Source organism: Drosophila bipectinata, chromosome XL (assembly GCF_030179905.1).
Source record: "Drosophila bipectinata strain 14024-0381.07 chromosome XL, DbipHiC1v2, whole genome shotgun sequence".
In the NCBI taxonomy this organism is placed as follows: Eukaryota; Metazoa; Arthropoda; class Insecta; order Diptera; family Drosophilidae; genus Drosophila; species Drosophila bipectinata.
The window spans coordinates 9,853,989-9,872,309 of record NC_091734.1 but is presented as its reverse complement, the minus strand read 5'-3'; the positions used below and the strand labels follow the sequence as shown (position 1 = coordinate 9,872,309).

The 18,321-nt window shown below is 35.3% G+C and overlaps 1 protein-coding gene across 5 annotated transcripts in view; it reads left to right on the top strand.

Annotated features, from left to right (window-relative positions):
• Imp (IGF-II mRNA-binding protein) overlaps positions 1-16,162 on the top strand; it is a 36,174-nt gene extending 20,012 nt beyond the window's left edge. For 2 of the 5 annotated variants that reach the window (XM_070277495.1, XM_043210169.2), the window contains exons 3-7: positions 7,535-7,708; positions 8,351-8,725; positions 8,795-9,503; positions 9,569-9,724; positions 9,787-16,162. In XM_070277495.1, the coding sequence (XP_070133596.1) occupies positions 7,535-7,708; positions 8,351-8,725; positions 8,795-9,503; positions 9,569-9,724; positions 9,787-10,185 (1,813 nt within the window). In that variant the 3' untranslated portion in view covers positions 10,186-16,162. Of the gene's footprint in view, positions 1-82; positions 304-2,154; positions 2,548-7,534; positions 7,709-8,350; positions 8,726-8,794; positions 9,504-9,568; positions 9,725-9,786 lie in introns of those variants that run through there. The other 3 variants (XM_043210170.2, XM_043210173.2, XM_043210172.2) reach the window with 3 other exon arrangements.
• The last annotated feature ends 2,159 nt before the right edge of the window (positions 16,163-18,321 follow it).

Below are 18,321 nucleotides of genomic sequence, written 5' to 3'. Positions count from 1 at the left end.
TCTCTATTTAACAGTGCTGGCGTAGCTCTGCCGCGGATAGCCGGTGAAGCAATGAAGCACCGCGAACAGCTGTTAACATTAACAGTTTTTTTTTCGTTCGCACCGCACACAGAAGCGCTTGGCCGCATATTGGATTTTTTGAATAAATATTCCTAGCGAAAATCGCAAATGTTCCATTGAACGAAGAAAACCGAGTATCGGTCCGTGGTCCAAATAACAAGAGTTGTTAATAACCAAAAAAAAATAAAACTGAAAACTGAAACTATTTCGAAATCGATCGGAAAAACGTCAAAGTCCGAAACGGTAATTAAAAGTAAATTCTTGGTTTTTTTGCCACGAGCGGAACGTTGTTGAGTCTGAAAATTTTGACCGCCGACCGAACGTAGTATCTGTCGATCGATTAATCGATAACTATCGGTTTTCAATTCTACAACGCGGCGACCGAAGAGCAAACGCGGATTGCGTGAGCCCAAAAGCTAAACTATAAGCTAATTTTTGATCACAGTGCTGAGGTGTTCTTATATTTTTTTTTTTGTTTGTCGGAAATACGCGCGGCGTAGTTGCACAACAACGAGAACAACAACCATAAAAACAACAACAAAAGCTCCTCCACAATCCAGCAGATTCCGCAAATTCGAAAAAAAAAAAAAAATTATAATATATAGGGCCGCAGCGTGAGTGTGTGTGCCGCCGCCGCCTCCTACTTCACCTCCACGTCTTCCTTCACCCCCCTTTTCCCCTTCGCGAAAATCGCCACATCCACGTCTCCTCTTCCGTTGCCGACGTCGTGGGCGCATTTGGAGGAACCAAAAAAAACAACAAAAATAAAAACAACAAACCTGATAAAAAAAAAAAATTGAAGAAATAGAAAAAAAGCAAAAAACAGAAAAAAACCAGCGCGACGTGTTTTGTTGCGTTTTTCCATACGCATTTTTTGGCATTTTGTTTAAAGCCTGATATTTCCATGCAGGCAACAGTGAGTGACACAGAAGAGAGTGTAAAGGAGGAAACGACAAATAGACGGTGTCACTATTTTTTCAAATTGCTGCTCCCCCGCTGATTCGTAGTTTTTGCGTAGTTTTTTGCACGAGTCCCCCGTCGTCTTTATCTTCCAGCTCCAACATACACACACATGCATACATGCATGCATGCACACACTTGCATTTGCTCAGAAAGCTGAAAACAAAAAGCAAGGAAAAGAAAAAAAAAAAACACTTGCCTGCATCGTGTGCCGTTATGACGGGCCGGCTTTTGCTTTCTTCTTCTTTGCTATATCCATCCCCCACCCCCCCATTATTGGAAGAAGGAAGGAAAATATGCTCTCGAGAGTCGCGAAAGTCAACAATAAAAATCAATTTAGCCTTCAGCTGCTGCTGCTGACTAGGTGGAGATAAACTGACCTACTTACAATAGCAACAGTTGGCAACCCTAGTCGCAGCCGGTCGGCCGTATGCCGCTAATTAGCAAAACACGTTTCTACCAAAACGTCGCCTAGTCCCCCAGTGCGTGCGTGTGTGTGTGTGTGTGTGTGAAACTGTTTATTTCTTGGAAATATATCGATCTTTTCGATAAATTTAAAGATTAGAAGACATCCGCTTAGTGAAAGCTTTACTTCCGATACTAACTATCGATATATGGTAGCCTGTGTGTGTGTGATCCATTTCCAGTGTTAGTGATGAGTCATTGGTTATCATAGTGGCAGGAAGGCAGTGGGGGGCAGGGGGAGCAGAAATCAGAGACCAAATAGCGAATTAAATCCCAAACGCATGACCACAAGGCAACAAAGAGAACCGAAACAAAATAAATAAACCGAAAAAAAAAGTCATATCGGCACAGCAGCAGATTTTGTCCCCTATTTTTTTGTATTTTTTATATTTTTTTTTTTGGATGATTAACAAATGAGCGCGTGGATCGCAAAGTGAGACGGAAGATATAGAAAGACGTTGGGGATCAGGCGGTGGTGTAGCTAGCTGGCGAGAGTGAGAGTGAGAGCGAGCGAGATGGAGCGAGGAAGCGGCGGCAGGAGACGTCACACTGTTTGTAACGTACACCTCTCTTTCACTCCCACGATCACCCGCCTGCTCCACCTCTTATCTGCTCCAACTTATTCATTCTCTTTGCTTATATTTCTTCTTTCCAATTTTTTTTTTTAAGTTTCGTTTTTTTTTGCGAATGGTGAAATAGACAAAATTTGAAAAATAAAATACAGCCAAAAGGCAAAGAAACAACCAGAACAAACCAATGTGCGAGTGTGCGTGATCGGTTGTTAGATAGTGAGAGAGAGAGAAGAGAGAGTGTGTGTGTGCGCAAACGAGGCGCGAAAAGAGAGCCATAGAGATAAGAGAAAAAGTTTCGCACTGCAAAAGATAAGAGAACTAGAACAACGGTTAATATAATACACTAATCAACACAAAAATAACAAAAGGAAATACAAAAATTTAAAAGCTTCAAAATGCACACCAACAACAACAACAACAATAACAACAGCAGAATCAACATCAACAGCAACAATTATTATCAACATAAATTCATTCGCTATATGGATCGGTATGTTGTCCAGTGTTTGGAAATATATTTTTGGGTTAGAATATCACTAATTTATGTCCATTTGAAACGTCAAGAGGTGCGAGAATCCATCAAAGTCATAAGATTGGGGCCCAGACTAGAAGCTAGAGAGACCTATAGACCCCTCTTTCTTTTCTTACATTTTGGGGATTAATTCCTATATGCACTGTCCCTTTCCCACATAATGCACTTGAACCCATTAGTTATCTGACGAACCGCCTAATCGAAAATCAACACTAATCCGAAAATGATTATAATAATACCTATAGTCATTAGAGAGGTATAATATGATGTTATTTTTTGATAATATTATTGTTGTTACTTAAAAATAATTAATAATTTCTATTGTTTGGTGGTGAGTACCTCCAAATACATCTATGGGAGCAGTTTTAGAACTATAGACCCCCTCTTTTTACACCCACGAGACCCATTAACTGGATATAGTGGGTGGTAGAAAGAGAAATGTGTCATAGCTTGCAATTGTTATGATTGTCCGTTAGAAGAGTGTAAATATTTTGACGGGAGATGTCATACTGCCATACCTACCACCCACCCAACGCCCTCTACATACAAGTCCAACAAGTGTGAGGGGCGCCACCACACCACCTATTTAGGTCAAACCGTTGTTTTTTTTTTTTGCTGCCTCTCCTCCGCCCGCTGGCAACTGCAAGAGTTGCAAGCAGAAAAACAAGTTTATTCTCGCTCTCTCTCTGGCCGTGTTGACAAAATAAATTCTTGTGCTGATGGGTGGAAGGAGGGGGAGGAGTGGGGTTAACCTGCCTAGAAATTGGCAGATTCTTTTCAATCATTGCTTTCTAATGAGAGAAAGAGAGTTAGAGATAGTAGAGAGGTAGGTAGAGGGGAGTGTGTGATGGAGTAGATAAGCTTGACTAATAAAATGCAAGGAGAGCAAGACAGCCATAACAACAACAACAACAACTAACAGAATAGCTAAGAGAGAGTGTGGGGGTACAAGAGTGTATGTGTATGTGTGTATGTGAGCAACTTGTGGAATGCCATGAAAATAGAACAAGAACAAGAAAAAAAAGACTAAGAAACCAGAAAAAAGAAACAAGCCATTCCTGAATAAGAATATCAGAAAAATGCGTAATTTGCCAATAATATTGCATTTATGTAAATATATATCTACATATTACATACATACATGTATATTTAGGCCCCCACATGTTCGTTTTTCAAGAAAAAAATACAAAAAATTATAAATATAAAGCACATTGCAACAGATTTCCGACTTTTTCATTCATAAAAATTATACGAAAAAAAAAACAAAAAATAAAATAAGAAGAACAACGAAAAAGAGGAAGGAAGAAAGCAAACTCAGAAATACATCTCTCTCTGTTGTTGTTGTTGTTTTTTTATTCATTCCTGATAAAGCCCCAACGCAGAGTGTGTGTGTGTGTGTGAGTGTGTTGGCGAATGCAGTCAGCGCCGCCTTTTTATAAGAGGGATACAAATTAAAAGAAAAAAAAGAAAAAAAAAAATAAAGATTCCAAAACAAATAAACGACGGCGCCGACGCTGATGCAGACAGCGCTGTCGCTGGGGGGCTGCCACTGCCACATCCACTGCCGGTGTCGGTGGCGGTGCATGTTGTATTGATTGGAGAGTTTCTCTACATAACTCTCTACATAACGTTATTACATACATATCGGTACGTCTTCATATTTACATTCATAAATATGTACATAAGTGCGTATCTTAAACAGCAGTGGGAAAAATTTTAGGAGTTTTTAAAATAAAAACATCAAAAAAATATATTTGACTTTAATTTTGTGTTTAATTGATATTAAATATATATTCATTTTTATGTAAATGGTTTTTTTTTTCCTTTAAATTTATGGAATAAAGGAATATTATTATTTATTCCTTTATTTTCATGTAAAGTCCTTTTTTTTAAATCTAAACTAAAAATAAAAAACCAAAACAAAATGTATTAAAAATCTCTTTGTATTAAAATTTTTTGTACATATTCTTTTGCCCTCTATTATTCCCCGGCATGTAAAGGTCGCATTGATAACAAATAACAGCACAAAAGAAGCTTTTTTCAGGTGCGTACGCCAATACATATACATACAAAAAGTACTTATGTGTATGTGTGTGTGTTGCGGCAGGCCGCGAGGTCATTTGCTTAGAATCGGTCACATGTCAGAAACAAACACGAAAAGAAACAAAAAAAAAAAAAAAACAAAATCACATTCAGTAGAAAAAGCACAACAAGAAGAAGAAGCACAAGAAAGGTGAAATTGTTGCACAGACTGGTTAATGACTTTAGTAGACAGAGACTAAGAGAGGGCTAGTGAGAGAGTGATAGAGAACCAAAAAAGGGGGTGATGGGGTGCTCTCTTCTCATTGGATGCAGTCGGCTAGACGCAGCAGCAGCAGCAGCAGCGAAAACGAAACGTCAACGAACTGCAACTTGACATTTGCATACAAATACATACCAACATACATACATATATACATACTTACACATGTATTACTGTATGTTTGTATGTATATGTACATCAATGAAGAAAATACAGCAGCAACAGATGTGACGCATGCTCAGCAAATTACCGTTAACCGCCTCTCGTATGCAACAAAAAAAAAAAAGCTCATTCATTCATTAAAATTTTAAGAATTAATTCTTAAAAAATCAAGAATTGTCGTTAAACTTTATTGCCTACTTTGGGGGGATTTTTCCAGACTAACGGTTACTTTCCAATGGAAAAAAGCATAGAGGAAAAATCCTTAACCCTTATGGGTTTCGTCTTCAATTATACAATTAAAAGGGGGTACCATCGTTCTGTTTATTTATTGAAAAAATTCCAAACAATAATATGATCTCTCTGGGTTTCGGCTGGAGAGTTCTGGGGAGCATTCGATTCCAGTAATTCTCAGTCCCTGGAGTTCCCGACTTTAGCAACTGGAAACGAAATACAAAAAAATAGCAACGGTAGCAAAATTTGTTCTACAATTCCTGGAAAGCCGCCCGGAGACGCCTGAGAAATGAAGCGAAGAAGAGCCATAAACACACCGCGGCGAGAAACTGGGTGTAGAATGGTCGAGGAGGGGGACTTTGGGGGGGCGAGTGGCAAATGGCGAATGGAGTGAAGGAGTGCAGGAATGTGCCTTTGGATCTCTTTCTTTGAATTTCTTTCTCTTTCTTTGAAAAACAAGAGGAAAAAAGTAACTGTTTTGAAAAAAATTTAGTCATTACTGTATTTTTAACAGAATCTTAACAGAATTCAAAGATTCTAATATCGATAACCTATCGAAAAGTTCTCAATAATAAACAAAGCATTGGGGTTTCGATAACTTATCGATTAGTGTGATTTCAACAACTCAACTATCGAAGAAATTCTATTAACAGTTCTAACATCGATAACTTATCGATATGTTGCTCTTTCAACATCGGAAGCTTAACACGTATCGACATTTATTTCAAAAATGAATATTTTTATCGTTAGCTCTTCATATTCTAAAATCTATAACTTATCGATAACTTTGTTTTTATTAAAACACAGACACAACATTGTATTGGTATTCCTGCCATCCTCTCTAACCGTTTTAACAACGATAACTTATCGATAAATATGTTTTTGGTTTGCCAATATCGCTATTTTTCTTCGTTTTCTCTTAACCTTCTAGCTTATGGGTTAATTTTTCTCATGGGTTAATGAATTCTGGGTTAATGGGTTCTCTTAAAATACCCAAGTATCGCTCGCTCTTTGCATTTGAACATCGATAACTTATCGATGACTTTGTCTTCCAACCAACAACCCAAATACAACATTGTCTTAACTGTTCTTCTCTTCGATGATTGCCGATCCAGATATTGTTTATTATGAAGAGTTGCCACCAAACCCCATTAAAAGTCTACAATGTGAGATGAGTAGTCGTCTTTCTTGAAAATTTTCCTTTTTTGGACTCCTCCGCCGTCGTTGTCGTCGTCATCATTAGTGTGTGGTTGTTGTTGTTCCTGCTACTAAGTTGTTTTTGTTGTTGTTGGACGGCGACGTCGACGACTGAGACTGTTGGAGTGAAATTACTTCCAAGAAAAATAAACACGATATTAAATGTGCAACATTCCAGGCGTCGTATTTTTTTTTTTTTTTGCCTCACTCTTTTTCATTCTCATTCTTAGTCTCATATCCGTGTATTCTCCCGTCCGTCTGGCTTTGACTTTGAAGTTCAGAGCTTCGGATTTGGATGCCACTTTGTAGATCTTTTCAGAAGGTTTTTTTTTCTGCTACTGGCAAGAAAAAACCTCAAGAATAACTTGGATGTTATCTTATAGATTTCTCTGAAATTGTAGCTATTCTTATATATTAGTTTTAAAAATTATTGTCTTAAGTATGAGACTCATAACTCTCTTATTTTAGATAATAATTAGAAAAGTGGGTGGTTCGGCAGGTCCTTAACACTCTCTCTCTCTCGCTCCTTTCAATGATTTGTTGTTTTTTTTTTTATTGAAAATGTTAAGCATCTCTAGGCTTAAGATCCCGCAAGATACACCTTACAAACAGCCTCTCTCTCGCTCTCGCTCGCTCTCTCTCTGTCATTCGTAATCACGCTCTGTTACGCTCGCTCTTTAGATGTTAGTTGCGCTGCTTGATCTCTTTTCTCTTCCTGCTCTTTCGCTTTCTCCAACACACCTCTTTTTCTCGCTCTCTCTTGCCGCCTACTACCACAACAAGCACCTTGTCAGAACTTTCTTTTTAATTTTTTTTTATTTGTTTATTATTTTTTATTCATATATTCATCTTAATTTTAATTTTTATAATTTTTATTTTTTTTTTATCCATTATATTACTATTATATATATCATTATCCTCTATAACTTCTCTATACACCTACTATACTATTCTTATGTTTTGTTTTTTTCCTTTTTGTGTTTGTTTGTGTTTTTGTCTCTGTTTTTTTTCTTGTTCTTGTTCTTGTGTGTTTTTACGCTATTTTCTTCGCAGTGTTACGACATCAAAAATCTTAATAAGCGGCATACCGATGCAAACACGTTTCGAAGACATCGAACCGCTACTGAAGCCCTATGGCATCGTCAAACAGTGTGAGGCTATTTCTAGTAAGGATCAAAATACTCAAACAGTACATATAACATTCGAAAATCCTGAGCAGGCGCAAAGGTATATAAAACCAATGAAAAAAAAAAAAAACCAAAAAAATCAACAACAACAACAACTATTCTCTCATCTAAAACACACCACTCTCCTTTCTCTCTTACTCTCTCTCTCTCTATCTATTGCTCTTGAAATCTCTGTTAAGATCATCTCTGTTATTCGGATCATCGGCTGTTAGGCCCCCCTAACCTCCCAAAAAGAGTTCAGCTTGAAGGCAGAGAGATCTCTTAAGATATCAAAATTTTTTGAAAAGTGGCGGGTTTTGATCTGGAAATTCTTTTTGGGTTTTATGGATGGCTCTCTTACGTGTCTTTTTGTGTTTTGTTCCTAAATTTGTTTCTAAATTAACCCTCCCACCCCCACCTTAACCCTTTTTTTTTCAAATATTTTTCAAAAACTATACTCAGAGCCACAATAGTTTTATATTTTCCAACAAAATTTTTGCTATGCGACTACCCCCTTGACCATCACCATCTCAAAAATCTCAACTATGGGAAGTGCAAGGGCTACTATTCTTCTAAATACTTTTGACATCTCTCATGACCCCCAAAAAAAAATACTATACCCCTATACACATATATCCATCAACTAATATTGTTTCTTTTTTTTATTTTAAAAATAAAAAAAATAAAAAAAATATATATATAGAGCTGCTGGTGGTCTAAACGGTGTCGAGTTCGAGGGCAGTAAACTGCATGCCGAGCAGCTGGACAAGAACCAGCGGCGGAGCCAGCGCAATCAACGCAATCCGTATCCGGGTATGCCAGGTCCCGGTAGGCAGGCGGACTTTCCGCTACGCATTCTCGTCCAGAGCGAGATGGTGGGCGCCATCATTGGACGGCAGGGCAGCACCATCCGGACAATAACACAACAGAGCCGTGCTCGGGTTGATGTTCATCGCAAGGAGAATGTCGGTTCGGTGGAGAAGTCCATTACGATTTATGGTAATCCAGAGAATTGCACCAATGCCTGCAAGCGTATACTGGAGGTGATGCAACAGGAGGCACTATCCACGAATAAGGGGTGAGTATTCTGGTTTAATTTATTAAGATATTAACTAATATTTTAAATTTTTAATATTTTTCGTTTTAGTGAAATTTGCCTTAAAATACTCGCCCATAATAATTTAATTGGAAGGATTATTGGCAAGTCGGGTAATACCATTAAAAGAATCATGCAGGATACCGATACCAAGATCACTGTCAGCTCGATCAATGACATCAATAGCTTCAATCTGGAACGCATCATTACGGTTAAGGGTCTGATCGAGAATATGTCGCGGGCCGAGAATCAAATTAGTACCAAACTCCGACAAAGCTATGAGAATGATCTGCAGGCGATGGCACCGCAAAGTTTAATGTTCCCCGGCCTCCATCCAATGGCAATGATGTCGACACCGGGCAACGGCATGGTCTTTAATACGAGCATGCCGTTCCCCTCGTGTCAAAGTTTTGCCATGTCCAAGACACCGGCCAGTGTTGTGCCGCCTGTATTCCCCAATGACCTTCAGGAGACCACGTTCCTTTATATACCGAATAATGCTGTCGGCGCCATTATCGGTACAAAGGGCTCACATATACGGAGCATAATGCGATTCTCGAATGCATCATTAAAGATAGCACCCCTCGATGCCGACAAGCCGCTGGACCAACAAACGGAGCGCAAGGTGACGATTGTTGGTACACCGGAGGGTCAGTGGAAGGCGCAGTATATGATCTTTGAGAAGATGCGCGAAGAGGGTTTCATGTGCGGCACTGATGATGTTCGTCTAACAGTTGAATTGCTGGTGGCCAGCTCTCAGGTTTGAAATTCTCTCTAACTAATCCCCTAGCATGATGATCAGATTATAATCTTCTAATCCTCCAGGTGGGTCGCATCATCGGCAAGGGTGGTCAGAATGTTCGTGAATTGCAGCGTGTGACGGGCAGTGTCATTAAGCTGCCGGAGCATGCTCTGGCACCGCCCTCTGGCGGTGATGAGGAGACGCCCGTACACATTATTGGTCCCTTCTACAGTGTACAGGTAAGCTTAGTGGAATTCTTTTAATCTTCTAATCTTTTAAATATTTTATATGTCTTCGATAGTCTGCACAGAGACGCATTCGGGCCATGATGTTGTCAACAAATCCGCCGCCAGTTACCAAAAAACAGAAAGCTGCCAAAGAACAATTGCAACAACAACAACAACAACAACAGAGCCTAGCAGGTGCCGCAACAAGTGGGTCCCAACAGCAGCCGCAACAACAACAGTCACCATCGCAGCAGCAGCAGGCGTTGCCGCAATTGCATCATCAGCCTGTGTCGTCGGCGTCGTCATCATCGACGCCCCCAGCACATCACCAGCAGCAGGCATCGACGCAGCAGCAGCCGCAGCAGCAGCAACAACAACAACAACAACAGCAACCGTCGCCGCCACCTTCTGGCAATGCAACTGCAGCAGCAGCCCAACAGCAGCAGCAGCAGCTGGCGAGCTCACAGCAGTAATCCCAAGAAGAAGAAGAGACATCTACCACCTCATCCACCTCCACCCTACCACCACCCAATCAGCAACCACCGTTAGATGATCATGTTGATGGAGAGCAGTCGCCATAATAGCCAAGGCAGGGTTATAGACCAGGCCCTAACCACCACCACTACCCCCCCCTTCCAAATCATCGTTTACAATCGTGTAGAAAAGAAAAAAAAGAGAGACCATAGGCGCGCCCACCTCTTGTGCTGGCACAGGCGACAAAACGTAAGCAAACAAGATTGTAAACGACATGCAATAGAGATGGAACTAGAATCAAAACAACGACACGAACAGACATGAACGAGTTATACAGAGGCAACTGTCTCTCTCTCTCCAATGTCATCTCAACAGTTTGGGCCCCATTACCAAGAAGCTCTATATTTTAGGTTATATAACAGTATCAGTGTAAAGAAAACAGTTAAAAACAGCAGCCCCCCCTAAAAAAAAAAGAAACATTAAGAAAAGAAACATTCTTCATTTGCCAGCTAAGAAATAAAGCGAAAATCGTTAAATAGATTGCAGAATCGTCTTAAAAAAATAATAATATTAACAGAAAAAAAAGAAAACTAAAAATAACACTCATAATAACACACCCTAACCCACATCCACTTTGTTGTTGTTGTTACAAAACAGAACAGCACAAAGAAAACCCCCAAAAGAGAACGAAAAAGTGGAAAACAAAAACATGATTATGAAAGGAAAAAAGTTTAGTAGAGTATGCGTTATATTTTTTTTAAATATACTTAACTATAAAGAGTTTAAAGTTAATTTTTAATTATTTTTTTTTTTTTTAAACCAAGGTTTTAGTAAGCTTATCTTTAAGTAAGATGAAAGTAAAAGGACGAAGGACTACAAAAATTGTAAACCATCCCAGCAAGGATACCTACATACATACCTACCCACAAGACACAACCAGAAACAGGACCGAACACGAATGTTAGGTTAGGGCCGATGTATGACCGTTATAATGTGCACAATGTGCGCAACAGTTGATGCAACTGTTGGCCGAAAGTGTTATACATAGTATAACAGACCTCAACCCGAACCACCAAAAAAAGAAAGCAACTAATACTATATCTTTAAACACATGCATATATATATACAAAAATATAGTTATGAGCTGAGATTTGAGCTCTATTATATATATTATAATTGTGCCAGATATGGATCCAGTATATCTCTCCGAAGAAGAACCATCTTAGAAGAAAGAAAAAAGATGCCTGAAAAGTTGTTTGTAATTTTTTTTTTTGTCGTCGATGGCTAGAGAATTACATACAAGAATTGTTGATTATACTTAGTGCCAGCAGGAGAGAGACATTATAATGGAGAAACGAAAGAGCCAGAACTAGAAAGAGAAAGAGAAAGAGTAACGAGAGAGATAGTGTTAAAGAGAAACTATTGTAATGTGTTTGCCTTGAAATGAAACTAAACTAAAAAAAAAAATGAAATGAAATAACGGTGCTGAAATGTTAATTTTTTTTAATCGAGAACGTAAACGAGAAAGAGTAAGGAACGGCAAGGAGTAAGGAGCAAGGAGAGTTGATCGTTACGTTACGTTACGTTAAGTGTTACGTTATAACGTTTTGAGCGTGTATGAGAGACAAGCTGTTATACATGGATGGGGCAACTACACTACTACTACTTACTTACTACTAATACTAATACCAAGCCAGCCAATTTTAAATCTAGAATCATTTTGCATTTCAAGACCACAAAACAAAACAAAAATCAATCAAAGAAACCCCCCCAGGATGCATTTAGAGAGAACGGTAGCCTAGAACAGTATATATAACAGTATAACAATTTGAATGACCAATAGCTTGATGATCGCAACCCAAGTAACTGATAACGGAGCAACAAACAATCAAACTACAGCTATATACAACCTATATATAGAATACTATATACGAGCCAAAATATGCAACAATCGCAATAGCCCGATCTGATCTATATATCTTATTAATTTTTTGTTTTTTTTAAACTTTAACTTAATTGATTCCATAGTGTTTAGTAATGTTACTACAAAATAGTTTCACCAACAACCACACCCTTTTGTTTGTATAACACTTGCATCGGAGAGCTGTTATATTCAGGCATTTTAGTAGAAAAGAACACCAGAGAGAAGAACGAAGAAAAATCAACATTTCGGCAAACAAAAAAACAAAGCAAACCAAAATTGAAAACAACATCAACAACAACAAACTTTTGAGCGGCACATTATTTTTCGATGAAAAACTAAGAAAACTAACGAAAAATTACCAAAATTTTTGAACAAAATTCAAGAAAACGGAAAAACATTTGAAAGAAAAAAAGAAAGATCGAGAAGAGAAGAAAAGAAAGCCAGCAAGCAACTGTACAAGCTTTAGGGCCACCTAACCATACTTGCTTTTTTAATTTTTTAAATTTTTTACATTTTAATTTTTAAACATAAAACTGAAACAAAACCAGAAGCAAAAAAGATTTAAAGAAGAAAAAGAAAAACTTTGAAGAAGATTGAAAAAGTAATTAAAATACCTCAATGTAAGTGCATTATCTTCTACAAAAAAAAAACAAATAATAAAAACTTAAACTTAAACACGCATATAACACAAAAATGAAAATGAATAAAAACCCTACAAGATTTAAGAAACACAAACCTTAAAAATGTAAAATTAGTATATAAGCCCAAAAAAACATACAACAATTATGAAGATAATACAAAAACCAATTAGAACCGGAAGAATAACTAAAAAATCTGCATTGGAAAAAGGCATATCCTGAAAGTCATGGAATGTCCTTAAACCATTCGATAATCGATAACCGATAACCAAACTAGAGAGGAAAAAGAAAGCAACCAATCTCACTCACTCACCCCACCCAGGATTACTACCATATATATATATGTACACCCAGCAGATTCAAAAAAAGGACATAGCAAGGACAACAAAGTGTAGGAGCTAGAGCAGCAGCAGGAGTAGCAGAAGTCAGGGAATAATGGGAAGTGTATATAAGACATGTTGCTAGACATTAAAAATATTGAACTCTATATATTGTATATGGTATATACGAGAATCGAGACCCCTCCCCCTACCCCCGCTATATATGTATATATATGGGATATACATATGTATATGCTGAAAAAAAAAGAACATTTTGTTTTTTTTTTTTTGTTATATTTGAGATATATATATATATATATATATATATATTTGTATGTATATATCCTCTTTCTATATATATACATATGTATACAAGTCTTGGATAAGTTTTTGTCTCGTCGTTAAAACGAATAATTCGAATTAATTAATATAACTAATTATCTTTTTTTTTTTCTCCACAAAATGAAAATGTCCAAAGTTGTCAATACAAAGTCCTAAGCATATACATATATATATAGATATATATAAATGTATGCTTAAAAAACTAAAAAAAAAACGATATTTATAAAAGAAAAAACGAACGGAATTTTTATAAAAGATTCGCAAAAAAAAAAGAAGGAGAATGAGAATAAGAGAAGAAAGAACAAAGAATTGAAAATTATTATTCCAAATGCTGAATCAAAGAAAAATGGTTAGAGAGGAGATCGAGAAGGATAATTTAGCTATAGCTCTGGTTTATTTCGATGGGGGGATTATTAAAACTATTAAGAATAATAATTTAAATTTTAAATAACTAAAAACAAAAAAATGAAAAAAACGTAAAACTTGTGAGTTAGCGTGCGCGTTGAAAACGAAGACAAAGATAAGGATAAAAATCATAATGATAATGATGTAGAATGGAAACTCAGTTGAAGAACGAAGAAGTCAGAAGACGGAAGACGGAAGAACGAAGAAGAAGGCAAAGCAAAGTGGAAGCAGAAACGAAATTATTTTTTAGTATTTAGAGGCTATTTTATATCGTTATTAAAGCAGGTAGGAAAGTGAGGCAACGGTTAGGAAGAAAGGACGAAAAGGAGTAGTGTTTTGCGAGGATGACTTGGACTTTAAGGCTATGGGGATACGAAAGAAAAGAAAAGAAAAGAAAAGCTTTCCAATTAATTCAATAGAATCTTTTAAAAAACATCAATTTTCCAACAAATTCTTCAACTTTTTAAAGCTTTTCTTCCCGAAAGAATTACAAAAATAGATCTTAGGTCCAAGAACACCTCTAGGCAGACTAAAAAAAAAAAAAGAAAATGGGAAAAGAGAAAAAGAAATGAAAAGTACTTTTTTTGTGTTGTAAGTTGTGCCAAGTACTGATAACGTTTAAGGTGTGATAAACTCGTTTTTAAATTTAACAACTATTTAAACTTTAAAAACTACTTACTAAAAGAAAACGAAAAAAAAAAATTAAAAATTTATAAAAAAAAACAACACATATTATTTAACGTTGAGATGAGAAAAATGCTTTTGATGTACATTTTAAATACACAAACGCACAAAAAACACAAAAAAAAAACATAAAAAAAACATCCAAACACCAGCCCACTAAAGTACTTTGAAGGACATGAACAACAACAACAACAACTATCATCAGGAATCAGGATTCACTATCAGGACTTGCTTTGCTATCAGAATTCAACTCAGAAAATAAAATATAATTTAACATTGATTTATGAATATATAGATTTGTATAATTTTGAAAGAAAAAAAAAACAAGTTTGTACACGTTTGAAAAATGAGAAGAAACGAAAAGAAAGAAAGAGATAGGAAGATAGAAAGATTCTTTACAATGCAAACCGAAGAAAAAAAAAAACAAAAACTAAAGAAAGAATACTTTTTTGAAAAAAAGGCATATTTTTTTATATATGTACATATATATATATATTAAACCTATATATATAAATATATATAAAATATTTACAAATGAAAAAAACTACGCGAATGGAAAGGGATAACGTTTTTTAGCGGTACAAACATGAGTACAAATCAAGAGTTTATTATTATAATTTTTAAAAACATATATGTATTTTTTTTTTTCGTGTCTATTATGAAAAAGAAAATGAATTTTTACCTATTGAAGAGTTTTTTCTTAAGGCATATACTTAAAAGAAAAGAAAAACTAAAAAGAAAAAAAAGATAAAGGTTAATTTTTCAATTGTTAGGCGCATGAGAGTCAGAAGAGCGAAGAAAGCAAGAGAAAGAGAGACATTCTTTTCTAGGGATAATAATAACGATATATAAAGCGAGTTTAACCGTTAGCTTGACAACCAGCCAGAGAAAGCAGAAGAAAGCAGAAAACCGTAACAGAAAAAGCGTAACAAAAGCAGAGCAGAAAAAAAGGAAGAACAACTGAAGAACCGTTAGCAACGCTGAAGAAGAAGCAGAGCAAAGCATCAAATAGCCCAAAAAATGAGAAAAAAAAGAAAAGAAAAGCCAAGCCGCCACTCACACAGTAAGAACGAAAAGCGAAAGTAAAAAAAATAAAAAGTAAATCTTAAAAAAAAGGATAAAATATAAAAGCAAAACAGTTAAAATGAGAAATAATACAAATTGGGGGTTAATTATTTTTTTAGTTTCTTAAAAATAAAATTTGGACGCAAAATCCGTCAGAATCCAGAGCAGCAGAAGCAGGAATAGAGAAAAGAAAACAGAAACAGGACACAGACACAAGTGAAGAAAGGATCCAACTCACTCTGAACGAAAGACAAGCCACAACCCAGACGAACCCACTTAAGGATCGCAAGGAATTATTGAAAAAAAGAAAAAAATCAAATATTATGCAACTATTTGAAAAGTCGAACCCGAGAACCAGGAAAACTAAAAAAAGCTACGAAAGAAAGCTAGAAACCCGAAACTAAACCAGAACTTTTTGAGAAACAAAAAAGAAAGAAAGAAAAGAAAACATGAAATAAATACTTTCATTCATTTACTATATATTTTTAGCAATTAAGATCCGAAAATGGATGATTGTGTCAGCCGTAAGAAAAAAAGGAAAAAGTTTACACACACAAACAATACACACACACTATAAGGAAGAAAATGCAAATTTTTTTAACAAAAAAAAACCTATATACATATTTAAAGAAAAAAAAACATAAAAGAGATAAACAACCACAACATAAAAATAATGAAACCCTACACCTACATAACCTAAAACTCTCTATGTAAAATTCGATATGAAAAACAAAAAAAAAACACTATTCGTAATGTAAAATGTACATATAACACAAAAAAAATAACAATAGCAACCCAATAACATCGTATCTAAATCTAAATTCATAAAAAAAAGGAGAAAAATTATAAAACTAAAACGTAGGCAACGCATAGGAAGGAGAGTATGGGAAAGGAAAGAGGAACCTAGAAGAACCAAGAACCTTAGAAGATCTAGAAGAAAGCGGAAGAAAGCGAAACTAGTTCAAAAAAAAGAAAAAACAAATTCCTATTTTATTTCCACCCCCAACCACCCCACACCCCCACGGCCCACTTAGCTTTGTTTGTTTTTGTACATTTGAAGCATTTTGAATATATATATATATATATATATATATTATATATTTGATAGTCTTTATTTAATCTTATTCATATATAATATACAAAATATTTTTTTATTGTTTCGAACTTGTAATAAATTATACACGGTAATCAACTGGAGACTGAGCTACAACATATATTTAGTTACCGTTATATTTATTGCAAAGACCCCCCCCTAACATACATACATATATAAAACACACACATACAAAAGAACTCATACCACCCACAACATCAATTATACTAACCAATTTTTTAACTAAAGAAATTCTTAAAAAAACAATTAAGAAAATATTCTAAAAAAAAATAGAAATGGACATGCTTGGAATTGTTTGGCATCCTTAACAAAAAAAATAATATCCTTAAAATAATTCCCAATTGATTTTGTATCCATACGAGAGAATGGGGAACTCCCCTTAATACTATTTACTTTGATTATTTGTTTAATTTTTTTTGTTGTGTATTTCATTTAGCCGCCTTCGCCAACCACCCATCCATTCATCCACCCCCACCCCTATTCCGCCTCTTGATATCTACCACCGACAACCTATAAAACCTATAACCTTTAACCTCTACATACATTCACCTACCACCCACCACCCCCTATTTCTTATCCATCCAGCACTTGGTTTGCCTGTGTGATAGTAGTTTATAATTAAAACCATGTCGCTGGACATCCCCAAACCTTTCATCAACCAAACATCATCAAACATCATTCATCATTCATCAAATTGTAATCATTTTTTTAAAACAAAAAAAATTTTTGAATGGCGAGCAAACTATATAGAAACCACTTTTAAAAATAAAATAAAAAATAAATCTTTACAAACAAGGAAAACAAAACAAAAAAAAAAACATAAAATTGATTATAAAAAATTTACAAAAAAAACAAAACAAAAAAAAAATACAACTATTTTTACAATAATTATTTTTAAATTTACTTTTATTATTATCTAAAATTAGTTTATAGCTTTTTTTTGCGTCGTCTACATTTTACACGTAAGGTCATTTAATCTACACATAATCTACACATGAGAGGATGATGTGACGACGACACAGGATGTATCTACATTGTACATTGTATCTACATTACAGAGCTAAAATATCTATAAATATTATAAATATTACAAAAAAAGAGTAAAATATTATTAAAAAAACCACAAAAAAAACACAAAACTTGATTTGCTTTTTTATTTTATTATTTTCGTTGTAGTTCAGAGTTCTTTAATTTTTCAGTTATTTCTTTTTTTTTATGTTACTGGCTTCGCTATTCCCAAGGATTCTTAAGGATTCTTCGATGATCGATCCTTTCCACACCGAACCACTCCTCCAATCCAACAATCGTCTTGAACTCTGAATTTAATGGTAGAAGGGTAAAAATGGTTTAAAAAATAAATGGTTTAAAAATAAAACTGTACCACAAACAAACCTACTAAACTTAAAAAAAAAGAAAATAAAATATGTGCTTAATTGTGCAGTCACTATATAAAATAACCAAAACGTAAACGTAAACTAAAAAAAATAATTGAATGAATTAACTACCTCAGCTTGGATATTTCTATAGGAGTGTTATTTAAATGTATTTGAAAAGTGTAAGATGAAATATTCTGAAAAAAAAACCAAAAAAAAAAAATGAAAATAAACATAAATGCCAGAAATGAAAAGTGTAACAAATGTCAA